General features: G+C 45.4%; 1 protein-coding gene across 1 annotated transcript; it reads left to right on the top strand.

The window, feature by feature from the left end:
- The first annotated feature begins 539 nt into the window (after window positions 1-539).
- Window positions 540-10,066, top strand: lrp3 (low density lipoprotein receptor-related protein 3). Its single transcript, XM_062989745.1, has 8 exons — window positions 540-807; window positions 1,940-2,078; window positions 3,731-3,936; window positions 5,148-5,538; window positions 5,621-5,846; window positions 6,665-7,137; window positions 8,383-8,515; window positions 9,166-10,066. The coding sequence occupies exons 1-8, from the start codon at window positions 741-743 to the stop codon at window positions 9,925-9,927; spliced, it is 2,397 nt and encodes a 798-aa protein (XP_062845815.1). The 5' UTR covers window positions 540-740; the 3' UTR covers window positions 9,928-10,066.
- Window positions 10,067-13,331: the final 3,265 nt, after the last annotated feature.

Below are 13,331 nucleotides of genomic sequence, written 5' to 3'. Positions count from 1 at the left end.
CTGTAGAGTACTGTACAATAGAAAAGGGGGTTTAGAGTTTGTCACACTTCTTACACTAAGCACATATGAATTGCGCTTGTGATTAAACGCCTCCGGTCTTTAGGGGGCGCACTTTCACCATTAAACAAATCCACAACCAGTGAGGTTTCTACAAACGGGGATGGTAATCCGTCCAAAAACCACCGTGTTTAAAGACAGTACTCTAAAATAAACGAAGCGTTTGATCTTGGTGATATTGTGTGCAAAGCAGGACTGTGTGCCTGCGTTTCCAGTTTGCATCTCCGGCCTGCATCTGATTCCTCGGCTCTTTCTGTGTTACCTTTAAACACAACAGCAATCTTCGCAGTGCGTTCAAAACAGTGCAGCCCAGCAGTACATTCTGTTCCTAGTTCACCAGAAATGCCGGGCTGCGGATGGATGGATATGGGTTTAAATGCACGAATGGAGAGCTTTGCGCTTTGCGCTTTACGCTTTGCGCCTTGAATGATGCGGAATGAAATGCTCCTCTAAGGAATCGGTTCGCAGTGTGAAGTGTGAACTGGATGAAGAATGGAATAATGCATTCGCATCGAAATGCGATAGACCTGCAAAAACATTCAGTCCTGTGTAAAGAGGAGCATCTTTCTTCTGTCGGGCTGAATCTGGATTTTTACGAGCGCTTGATGGATTATTGACAGAGCTCTGGCTGGACAGATGTGGCATGAATTGTCTACAAGACGACAAAGAGATCACCTTTCCTCATGATGCCAGGGATCAGGGCTTTCCTAATGAAATGGTGCTTCATGCGCTGGGCATGGATTTGTTTGGGTAAGTGCAGAGCAGTCCAATCAGTATCTTAATAATGAATGGATTAATTAAGCAAATAGACACAAAGCTGATGATGATGTGCAGTTTGGGTCATGCACATACCTGATTTGTCAATGCATCATCATTTCACAATATGATGGATTTAGGTAATTGTGCATTGAAAAGCCCAAATCTGATGGTTGTCACAACCTTGGATTTGCATTAATCTGACTGTCACACACACACAGTGCATAACACAATTGTATACAACAAGCCTTAGGTAATACGTTTCATTTGATTGGGGTCAGGACTCAGCCTTAGTGTTGTTTTGACTGTGTGCTTTAGGACAGTGTGCTTAAACCACCTTCCCAGTTTTCATCTCTCTGTACTGTAGATTATTTATTTGCTCATCCCTACCACTATAAAGAAAATCTCCGTAACATGATGCACCCACCACCATATTTTAGAGTGTGGCTGGCCACACTTACCTGACTTATGCACCTTGTTAACTAAAAGCCAAGCTTTGAGTTCTCCTAGTGATGTTTTACCAATTATATCAGTAAGGCCATTTCCATAAAGCCCCCTTTGGTGTTACATCTTGGGTAAGGTTGATCCATGAACATTGGCTTTAGCTGTAATCAAAGACTTGCAGGAGCGTCAAGTCATTTGTGTTTGGCCAGTAGTACAGCAAGCTTTAGTTAATATTGTTCATTTGATTGGGGTCAGGACTCAGCCCGGACTATCCCAGGACATTGATTGTCATCAATTAAATCTACCTTAGTGTTGCTTTGACTGTGTGCTTTAGGACAGTGTGCTTAAACCTCCTCCCAGTTTAAACCTTCTGACAAAAGGAAGCAGGTTTCATCTCTCTCTCCTGTAGATTATTTATTTTCCCATCAATCTTGATCAGATTGCTCGACCCTGCCAGTATAAAGAAGATATCCATAACATGATGCACCCACCACCATATTTTAGAGTGTGGCTGGCCACACTTACCTGGCTTATGCATCTTGTTACCTCGAAGCCAAGCTAAGTTGAGTTTTGCCTAATGATGTTTTGCCAATTCTTTCAGTAAGGCCTCGTTTCCATTGATCCATAAACATTGGCTTGGCTGAGTGTCATTTAGTCTTTTTTCTTGCTTGGTTTTTCTCAGCTGCATGTGATGGAAAGGTGGAACTGCGCACTGAGAGGAGGGGGGTGATATACAGTCCATCATGGCCTCACAACTACCCTGCTGGAGTAAACTGCTCCTGGAACATCCAGGGGAACCGTGGAGAGGTCATCACTATAAGGTAACCTGCATACTCACATGATTGTAATGCCACTGTTCACATGATGAAGTACTGTACTGTAAAGTATTGCTTTTAAAGTTTTAGGCTGGAACCAGCAGTATGTCTGTAGTTTAATTTATATAATGTCAGATTTTGTTGAGTGACATTTTGGAAGATTTCCATTACCTCTATTTGTGTAATTTCCTGCTGGAGTATCTCTATATTACATTAGGTAAATACAGCACTTTCATCCAGCACAGGATCATCTTCATTTGATCTCCCAGCTTAAATACTGTGCTGCATAAAAATCAATCACGTTTTTATCTACTTATTAGTATGAAGGATATATAAATTTACTCGACTTACCATATAGAAGCACTTTGTAGTTCTACAATTACTGACTGTAGTCCATCTATTTCTCTACATACCTTTTTAGCCTGCTTTCACCCTGTTCTTCAATGGTCAGGACCCCCACAGGATCACTACAGAGCAGGTATTATTTGGGTGGTGGATCATTCTCAGCACTGCAGTGACACTGACCACTGATGGTGGTGGTGTGTTAGTGTGTGTTGTGCTGGTATGAGTGGATCAGACACAGCCGTGTCCGCTCACTGTCCACTCTATTAGACACTCCTACCTAGTTGGTCCACCTTGTAGATGTAAAGTCAGAGACGATCGATCGCTCATCTATTGCTGCTGTTTGAGTCGGTCATCTTTGAGATCTTTATCAGTGGTCACCGGACGCTGCCCACGGGGCGCTGTTGGCTGGATATTTTTGGTTGGTGGACTATTCTCAGTCCAGCAGTGACAGTGAGGTGTTTAAAAACTCCAGCAGCGCTGCTGTGTCTGATCACACACTAACACACCACCACCATGTCAGTGTCACTGCAGTGCTGAGAATGATCTACCACTTAAATAATACCTGCTCTGTAGTGGTCCGGGGAGAGTCCTGACCATTGAAGAACAGCTTGCAAGGGGGGTAACAAAGCATGCAGAGAAACAGATGAACTACAGTCAGTAATTGTAGGACTACAAAGTGCTTCTATATGGTAAGTGGAGCTGATAAAATGGACAGTGAGAGTAGAAACAAGGAGGTGGTATATAAATATATTAATATTATACTATACTAATATTATAATATTATATAAATGTATTTGTTACAACACTTACAACTTAAGTGAGGATTTGTAGGCTGTAAAGGCAGTTTTGTGTGTATGTGGTGAGCACTACTTTTAATTTGAAGCTGTACCTCAGCATCATACTGCACTCAGACTACACTCAGACATTATACTGCCATCCATAATTAAATGTATTGATCTAGTACTTATGTATTTATTATACCTTGATAGTTTGCTTTGCACAGGCGCCTCGAGCCGCCAATCAGGGTCCTTACACAGCGTTTGAAGACCCGGCCCACATATTCCGGTCATCCGGCCCACATATTCCGGTCATCCCTCCCTGCAGGCACTGCAAAATATGCCCGCTAGATGGCGCACAGCCGACCGATGGCAATGCCGAGTTTCGAACAGAGAAGTTCAGAATCTCGGCGCCGGTGTGCTAGTGTGCTTGCGGAATATCCCGCTGTGCCACCTAGGCGCCCTACTTACCAGAATTCAAGACCGGACTTTACTTGGACCACCCAAGCAAAACTCATTGAAGTATTTGTGTTACAGCTTCCACAGCTTTGACGTAGAAGAGTCGGAAGGATGCCGGAGTGACTGGTTGCTGCTCAGTCCCACGTTAAAGGAGGAGTATCGTGTCTGCGGCTCGTCCATTCCTCGTCCCTTCATCTTCCCCAGGGGGGGCGTGTGGCTCCATTTTCACTCTCATGCCAACAGCTCGGGTCTGGCGCAGGGCTTTCGGCTTTCCTACGTACGAAGTAAGTGAACTTACAGTGACGTACACTCTGTCATACACGTTTCCTATTCGCTGTGTTGTTTCTTAAGCACTGTCGCCTCACAGCAAGAAGGTCCCGGGTTCGATCCCCGGGCCGGGCGGTCCGGGTCCTTTCTGTGTGGAGTTTGCATGTTCTCCCCGTGTCTGGGTGGGTTTCCTTCCACAGTCCAAAAACATGCAGTCAGGTTAATTAGAGACACTGAATTGCCCTATAGGTGAACGGTGAATAGTGTGTATGTGTGTCTGCCCTGCGATGGACTGGCACCCCGTCCCGGGTGCTACTGTGTGCCTTGCGCCCATTGAAAAGCTGGGATAGGCTCCAGCACCAAATCCGGCCCGCCACATCATTTTATGTGGCCCGCGAGAGCTTTAGAGACGTATGATCGTCGTGATGGTTCGAGTAGTTACAGAGACACCTGCGCCTTTAAGCGGCAACCGTTGACATCATAGTCATGGCAACTAACTTTGACTTTCTTTGGCTAAGAAGCTGTGTCAATTTTACGTTTTAGCGGCAAAAGAACGTAACGCGGGGTAACGTCAGTAATGTAAACAATAATAAATAGAAGTTAATTATCTCGCAATCCAATACAGAAGCATCGTCTGTAAGCAGTATTATATTCTCAGTTGTTTGTTACAGCGTTTCAGTTACGAATTTACCGTAATTCTGTAATTAAATACGGTTGTTACCGTTACTATAGCAATTACTGTTACTATTTTTACACAAAATGCTAACTTGTTAGTGCTATTTTACGTTGTAACACTGAATTACATCTATGTGCGTGTACTGTATTAACTTTCTTATAATAATTTTGAATAAATTTATTCATTTAAAGAATAAATTTGACATTTTGACACCAATTGTCCAAGACTTCAATTGGTCCTTTGAGGGCCACCATAATGCAGATGTGGCCCTCTGTAAAAATGAGTTTGACATCTGTAATATGCAGTTAATTAAGATAACTCTGCTAATTACATTTAGGTCTAAATCTCATCAGGATGTTTTCTGCATGGCTTGCTTGTTTCTTATGTTGGCATTCTTAATTACTAAGCCGTATTGTAAAATCAATACCAGCAATTGGTTCTGTTTAGCCTTTCCATCAGCAAAAAACAGCACTGGCACAAAGCCAGCGTGTCAGACGACCTAATTAGCTTTGCCAGCTGCCCTTTATATCCTTTCTTCCTTTTTATCTGTAGGTCGCTTGGGTGAAAGCAGCTGTGAAAGCGACGAGTACCTGTGCGGTAACGGCAAGTGCGTACCACGCTCCTGGAGATGCAACGGCCTAGACGAATGCGGAGACAGCACTGACGAGAGGAGTTGTGCCCCGCCGCCGACACCCGCCCGTGTCAGCCTGTGCCCGCCAGGCACCCTGCAGTGCACTCATGACCAGTCTACACGCTGTCTGCCCTTTGCGCTCCGCTGTAACGGGGTGCCAGACTGCCCGGACGGATCCGACGAAGCCCAGTGCCCCGACATGGTGTGTGGAAAACGCATGGCGAACTTCTACGGCATGTTCGCTTCACCCGATTTCTTCCACCCGAACCGGAGCGCCGGGACAGATCTGTACTGTACCTGGTTCCTGGACACACAGGGAAGAACTGGTTTTGAATTTGGAATCTGTGCTGGCGTTGGTCTTGGTTTCTAATCCCTTTATCTGCTCATTTTCTCATCAGGACCCGAAGCCTCTGACGCTACGCTTGGACCTGCAGTTAGGAGCAGGCGACTCGGTACGTGTGTACGATGGTTTAGGGGAGAGCGCCGAGCGCCTGCTGCAGAGTCTCACGCACCACAATAACCAGCGTCCGGCCGTGCTGGAGTCCTCGCAGGGCCGGATGAGCGTGCTCTACCATGCCAAGCCACACAGCCAAGGGCATGGCTTTAACGCTTCATACCAGGTGCGTGCCGGACACATTTAAAACCATTGACTGTGTTTTGACAGTAGGAGTCGCTGTTGCAGCGACCTTTCCTTCCTCAGACACTCCCAATCCTGTATTTGGAGTGTCCAGTCAGGCTGGTGGTACCACTGATCAATACAAAGTATTTTAAACCAATCACCTAAAAATAATAGCAGATTCGTATGGGGATCCGTATAGCGCACTGAGAGTCACACAACAGTCCCGTAATCCCCCAGACACCATAGATCAGCCAGCATAGGCTCTAATAGCAGCAGTTATGAGGAATCCCTCCTGCCCTCCCTCCCCCAGGCAAGCCAATTTTTGCCCAGATAGGCGCCCAGGCCGCACAAGTGTCTTTTTTCTGACCAGCAGCAGATTTCTACAGTGTTTATGGGGCAGCGCCTTAACTTGACAGTAGGAGTCGCTGTTGCAGCAACAATTGACACCCTATTTGACCTTTCCTTCCTCAGACACTGCCAATCCTGTATTTCGGGTGTCCGGTCAGGCTGGTGGTACCACTGATCAATACAAAGTATTTTAAACCAATCACCTAAAAATAATAGCAGATTCGTATGGGGATCCGTATAGCGCATTGAGAGTGACACAACAATCCCGTTATCCCCCAGACACCATAGATCAGCCAGCATAGGCTCTAATTGCAGCAGTTATGAGGTATCCCTCATGCCCTCCCTCCCCAAGGCAAGCCAGTTATTGCCCAGACTAGCACTACCCCTTGTAACATGTAGCCACCAGCAGCTTCTCAACAGCCAACACCCATAAGCTGTGCCCTTATGTCTCTCACACTTTCCCTCCTCCAGGTCAAGGGTTACTGTTTCCCAGGCGAGATCCCGTGCGGTCCGGACGAGGGCTGTTACTCCCAGCATCAGCGATGCGACGGGTACTGGCACTGCCCGGGCGGCCGAGACGAAGAAGGCTGTGCGCTGTGCCCGCCGGGTGAGTACCCGTGCCAGGGTACCAGGGGCGTCTGCTACACAGCTTCGGAGCGCTGCGACAACCAGAAGCAGTGCCCGGACGGCTCGGATGAGAAGAACTGCTTCTCCTGCCAACCGGGAACCTTCCATTGCTCGACGAACCTGTGCATCCTGGAGACGTGGCGCTGCGACGGGCAGGAGGACTGTGCGGACGGCAGCGACGAGCACGAGTGTGAGGCCGCCGTGCCACGCAGGGTGATCACAGCCGCCCTGATCGGCAGCCTGGCATGTGGGTTGCTGCTCGTCATCGCCCTCAGTTGTGCTTTTAAACTCTACTCACTTCGAACGAGGGAGTATCGGTAAGGATGCTGCGGGAAGGGACTGTTTGGGAGTGTGTGTGTGTGTGTGTGGGTGTGTGGAGTTAGGAACATTGCACAGTCATTACATTACATAACGCCCGTCTCTGTCCCCGTCTGTTCCTATCACATTTACTCAGTGGCAGTTTTTTTTGTCTGTTATATTTGTGCCAGAGCGTTAAGTAAAAGTGACGTAACCTAACACAAACACTAAATGAAAATGAGAATGAGAATTATTCATCATCTGCAGCGGCTGTAGGTGCGTAGGTCAGGATATTCTTTGTTCATTGGACCCGTAGAAGACGGAGAGAGATTTGATAAAGATTGATAGGGATGAAGAAAGCTATGATGGGACAGATGGTGAGATATTGATAGAAATGGAGACAGCTAGAAAGACAGAGATAAAGAACAACCTTCTAATTACTAGTCCAGTCTTGACCGCTGAGCTGCTAACCACTTAACACATATTTTAATGGCAAATTCCAGCCCGTGTGGTCTGATCCAACGGACGAGCTTGAGTTAATGCTGGTTCTGATAGAAAGGTGTCAGAATACACGGTGCATCGCAGTTTGTTGCGTATGGGGCTGCACAGCCACAGACCAGTCAGGGTGCCCATGCTGACCCCTGTGCACAGCCGAAAGCGACAACAATGGGCACGTGAGCATCGGAACCGGACCACAAAGCAGTGGAAGAATGAATCACTGGTCTGATGAATGACGTGGATGTAACGCCGGGTGCGTATGTGTTGCTTATCCGGGGAACACATGGCACCAGGATGCACTATGGGATGCTGTGAAACTTTGGGTCCTGCCATCCATGTGGATGTTACTTTGACACGTCCCACCTACCTAAGCACAGTTGCAGACCATGTTCACCCTTTCATGGAACGCTATTCCCTGATGGGTCTCTTTTAGCATGGATAATGCGCCCTGCCACAAAGCAAAAATGGTTCAGGAATGGTTGAGAAACAACGAGTCTGAGGTGTTAGCCTTTAAATTCCCCAGGTCTCAATCCAGTCGAGCATCTGTGGGATGTGCTGGACAAACAAGTCCGATCCATGGAGGCCCCACCTCACAACTTACAGGATCTGCTCTTAACATCTTGGTGCCAGATACCACAGCACACCTTCAGGGGTCCAGTGGAGGCTGTTTTGGGAGCAAAAGGGGGACCAACACAATATTAGGAAGGTGGTCATAATGTTTGTCTGATTGGTGTATAATTCCTTTTCACATGTCTGTGTTGCACCAGAGCTTTTGAAACCCAGATGACCCAACTGGAGGCAGATTTTGTTCAACGAGAGGCTCCGCCCTCATATGGTCAGCTGATTGCTCAGGGTCTCATCCCACCGGTGGAGGATTTTCCTGTTTACAATCCTACTCAGGTAAACATCATGCATACAGTGAAGCAAAGCACTTTGTAGCTCTACAATTACTGACTGGAGTCCATCTGTTTCTCTACATACTTTTTAGCCTGCTTTCACCCTGTTCTTTAATGGTCATTAAGGAGTAGGTATTATTTAGGTGGTGGTATGTTAGTGTGTGTTGTGCTGGTATGAGTGGATCAGACACAGCCGTGTCCGCTCACTGTCCACTCTGTTAGACACTCCTATGTAGTTGGTCCACCTTGTAGATGTAAAGTCAGAGACGATCGCTCATCTGTTGCACAGGAAGCTGGATGTTTTTGGTTGGTGGACTATTCTCAGTCCAGCAGTGACATTGAGGTGTTCAAAAACTCCAGCAGCGCGGCTGTGTCTGATCCACTCATACCAGCACAACACACACTAACGCACCACCACCATGTCAGTGTCACTGCAGTGCTGAGAATGATCCACCACCCAAGAACAGCATGAAAGCAGGCTAACAAAGCATGCAGAGAAACAGATGGACTACAGTCAGTAATTGTAGAACTACAAAGTGCTCCTATGTGGTGGTTTTAATGTTATGGCTGATCAGTGTCAGGGTAGACAAATGAGTCATGTGCACAATATACACACTTATCCTCTGACTCTAAATTGTTTCGTCCTTCCCGCAGGCATCCGTCTTGCACAGTCTCCGTTCTGCCATGCGGAGGCAGATGCGGCGCCACTCTGCCCGCCGAACGGCGTCTCGGCGCAGACTGGGTCGTCTCTGGAGCCGCCTGTTTCATCGCGGGAGCCGCCTACGGAGTCAGATCCTTCTCCTCACGCCACCCGAGCAGACACACAACCATACTCACACACACGGGAACGCACACGTCGACTCTCACACACAGCCGCTGCTGCCCGGACGTAACGGCTACCGTGCTGTTGACAGCCAAGCGGGTGAAGAATGGGCGGACCTGCAGGCGCACGCCGAGGCCCTGTGCTTACCTGACAGCGGGTCGCCCTCATCACCAAGTTCACCTGTCTTACCACACTCCTCGGTCACTATTCTGGAGGACGAAGACGAGCCCAATGACGAGGATGGCAGGTCGCCATGGGCCGATCCAGCTTCATCTCCTAGGCAAATCGCTCTAAGCAGACGCTCACGCTTGGCGTCTAGGAAAGCCGTGCAAGGACTGGCACTAGAGCTGGGAGCTATGCCAGTCACACACTATACCTCACTGACCATCTCTCCTCGCTCCTCATCGGAGTCGCTGACATCGTCCAGCAGCCAGAACGAGGAGGATCTAAGCTCGCCAACACACACAGACTCTCACGCACAAGCCCCCCGTTTTAAAGACTCGTTTTCTGACTTCGCAGGTAGGAACAAATCCGCAGAGCTAAGCAGAGACACGAGCAGTGAAGAAGATGAGGATAATATTCTAGTTTTTTAAGAAGATTTCATACAAATTTGACAGGAACCTGTGAAATGCTGCTGAGATACTGTATGTACAAGGCTGGAGTGTAAAGAATGTGAAAAATACCCTACACTGATTAGCCCAAAACGGAATGTATGTTTTTATGCCTTCGGACCCTGAGATTTATTTACACTGGGGGTAATAAGATATTTTTACAGATTTAGTTTTTAATATTCACATAATAATCTGAATGTAAAAAGTTTAATGCTGCAGGAGGTATTTTTTACAGATACAAACCTGGTGACTATTATCAAAGAGCCATAATAAATGCTTAATGTATCAGTTAAACAGATCACACCTATTAAATACACCGATCAGCCATAACATCACTCACTGTCCATTTTATCAGCTCCACTTGCCATATAGAAGCACTGCAGTGACACTGACATGGTGGTGGTATGACACAGCAGCATGGAGTTTTTAAACACCTCACTGTCACTGCTGGACTGAGAATAATCCACCAACCAAAAACATCCAGCCAACAGCGCCCCGTGGGCAGCGATCTGTGACCACTGATGACGGTCTAGAAGATGACCAACTCAAACAGCAGCAATAGATGAGCGATCGTCTCTGACTTTACATCTACAAGGTGGACCAACTAGGTAGGAGTGTCTAATAGAGTGGACAGTGAGTGGACACGGCTGTGTCTGATCCACTCATACCAGCACAACACACACTAACACGCCACCACCATGTCAGTGTCACTGCAGTGCTGAGAATGATCCACCACCTAAATAATACCTGCTCTGTGGTGGTCCTGACAATTGAAGAACAGCATGAAAGCGGGCTAACAAAGCATGCAGAGAAACAGATGGACTACAGTCAGTAATTGTAGAACTACAAAGTGCTCCTGTATGGTAAGTGGAGCTGATAAAATGGACAGTGAGTGTAGAAACAGATGTATTATACAGTCATGTCAGTGATTACCATTTAACACTCAAGTGATGGTATTTTGATGACTAAACTATATTTTTAAGCAATATAATAAGGTTGAAATTCAGAGCCCTATTTTAATGTTACATTCTACTCTTGCCTAATCCTAATGCTAACCAATCATTTAATTAAAGCTACTGACTTTTGCCTCGAGATCATCTGCACTGCTCATTTGATTGTTTATATATTTAGTTGTTTGTATCTACTTTAACAGTATCTGCTCCAAGGTTCCCATGTATGATTTACACAGAACAGCTAAAAGCAATTATTGCAGTTTAATTGAAAAAATAAATGTTTTATTTGCCAGCTTTTCACTTTTGTGTTCATTTATACAGCTTGGTAAACTATAAGAAGTTTAACAAATACAAGAATGTAAGAATTTTCGCAGTTTTACACCTTTTACATCTTTACTTAATGATTTGCATTTACACATCAATTCTAATGATGGTCTTAATCTAATTATTAAGCTAAAGCAAAATAAAAAAAATACTGTTTTTTATTCAAGAAGTTTTCTGATTGATTTACCTTGAAAAGCAGTAAAGCAGTAAAGCAGTTACCTAAACAAGAACAAATGCATCAGCATGGAGTGGTAAGATGGCACTGGGTTGACAAATGCATTAATAATGCAACTATATTATTGAACTTTAATAAATAAACAGCTAGTCATTGCCTAATTTAGGCAGAATAAAAAGCAATTATTGCAGTTTAATTGAAAAATTGAACGTTTTATTTGCCAGCATTTCACATTTGTCTTTATTTATACAGCTTGGTAAACTATATGAAGTGTAACAAATACAAGAATGTAACTTACTTAATGTAACTTTAATTAATTAAGCAGTAAAGCAGTTACCTAAACTCATTCATGGGTCTTTAATTCTAACAATGCCATGTAAGGTAGCTTTTAAAAACAACTAACAAATGCCTTTATGGTCAGATGATCTTATTACTTTTAATTCTATGACGGCATTAACAATAACCGCTATCTTAGTACGCACATTTGTAAATGTTTACGCTGTTTCAGAATCAGTAAAAGACTTTTTAACAAGGAAGGTGTGCTGTCTATTGATCTGTAGCTGTTGTGATGCTTTATGGCTATCAACCGGAAGATTGGCGGTTCAAATCCAGGCTCTGCTATGCAGCCACTGTTCGGTCCTTGAGCAAGGCCCTTAACCCTGTCTGCTCCAGGGGTGCCGTACGATGGCTGACCCTGCACCCTGACCCCAGCTTCCAAACAAACTGGGATATCAGACATCCCAAGTCTCCCGGAAGTCCCGGGAGTCTACCGCATATACATAGCGGCTCCCTGATGCCCGCAAGTCAGATAAAATCTCCAGGAATCTAGAACGAGCGGCCAAGAGTGCACACACTTCTATCCTATGGTGTGGAATGCAAAAACTCCCTCTGCAGCAGTACCGAAATCTTCTGTGTTACCCAGACATCCCAAGTTGCAAAAACTCATTTCAGGGAGGTACCCCCGGACCCGGACCTCGACCCCCCAAGCCGAGAAAAAAAAAAAGCTAAAAAACCTCTCGCACACACCAAAGGATATGGGTGATAACAGAACTTTTAGGAGCTGCTAACTGAGCTACTAAGCTTACTGTTCGCGTTACAAACACATTAATGTGTACTACATTGTTCACTAGATAGTGTGAAAGATAATAGATTTATGTTCCCTACATAGTGCACTAGATAGTGTATTACATAATTAAATATGTTCCCTACATAGTGCACTAAATTGTATATCAGATAACGGATTTATGTTCCCTACATAGTGCACTAGACAGTATATTAGACAATTGATTTATGTTCCCTACATAGTGCACTAGACAGTATATTAGACAATTGATTTATGTTCCCTACACAGTGCGCTAGATTGTATATCAGATAACAGATTTAATATGCGTGCGCGTTTGTGTTGCTCTTGGCCGCTCGTTCTAGATTCCGGGAGATTTTATCTGACTTGCGGGCATCAGGGAGCCGCTATGTATATGCGGGAGACTCCCGGATGTCTGGTTACCCGATCTCACAAAATAGTTGACGAACTCTCTCTACTTCAGCTCCAGTTTTGTGTTTTGCCAAACTAGCACCTTTACTGAGACAAAAACAGGGAAATGTACAGTATTTATTTATAACTTATCTGTGAATTTTCATTTAAGGTTTAAGTTAGAGAAGGCTAGACCCGAAGAGGTAGGTGAAATCAGTGCAAAAACACATAAAAAATGCGTGTGCAGACTATAAAAGCTGAATCCTGGACATTTTTGGTGATTGGGGGATTTTTTAGATCCCAAAAAGAGGACACGTCTAAAATATAAAAGGACTAAAAACTATGCTAAGCTATTTTCTAGTCTTTCCATACTCCAGGACAGTAGGTGGCGCTGTGCATTTACGGTTAGTTCACAACCCAGGAAAGCGTTTGTTGACGGAAGAGACTCCCAGCAGAGCTGAAT

The sequence above is a fragment of the Trichomycterus rosablanca genome, chromosome 27, assembly GCF_030014385.1.
Source record: "Trichomycterus rosablanca isolate fTriRos1 chromosome 27, fTriRos1.hap1, whole genome shotgun sequence".
NCBI classification, from domain to species: domain Eukaryota; kingdom Metazoa; phylum Chordata; class Actinopteri; order Siluriformes; family Trichomycteridae; genus Trichomycterus; species Trichomycterus rosablanca.
The sequence above is the reverse complement of the archived record's forward strand: the minus strand, read 5'-3'. Positions and strand labels throughout refer to the sequence as shown.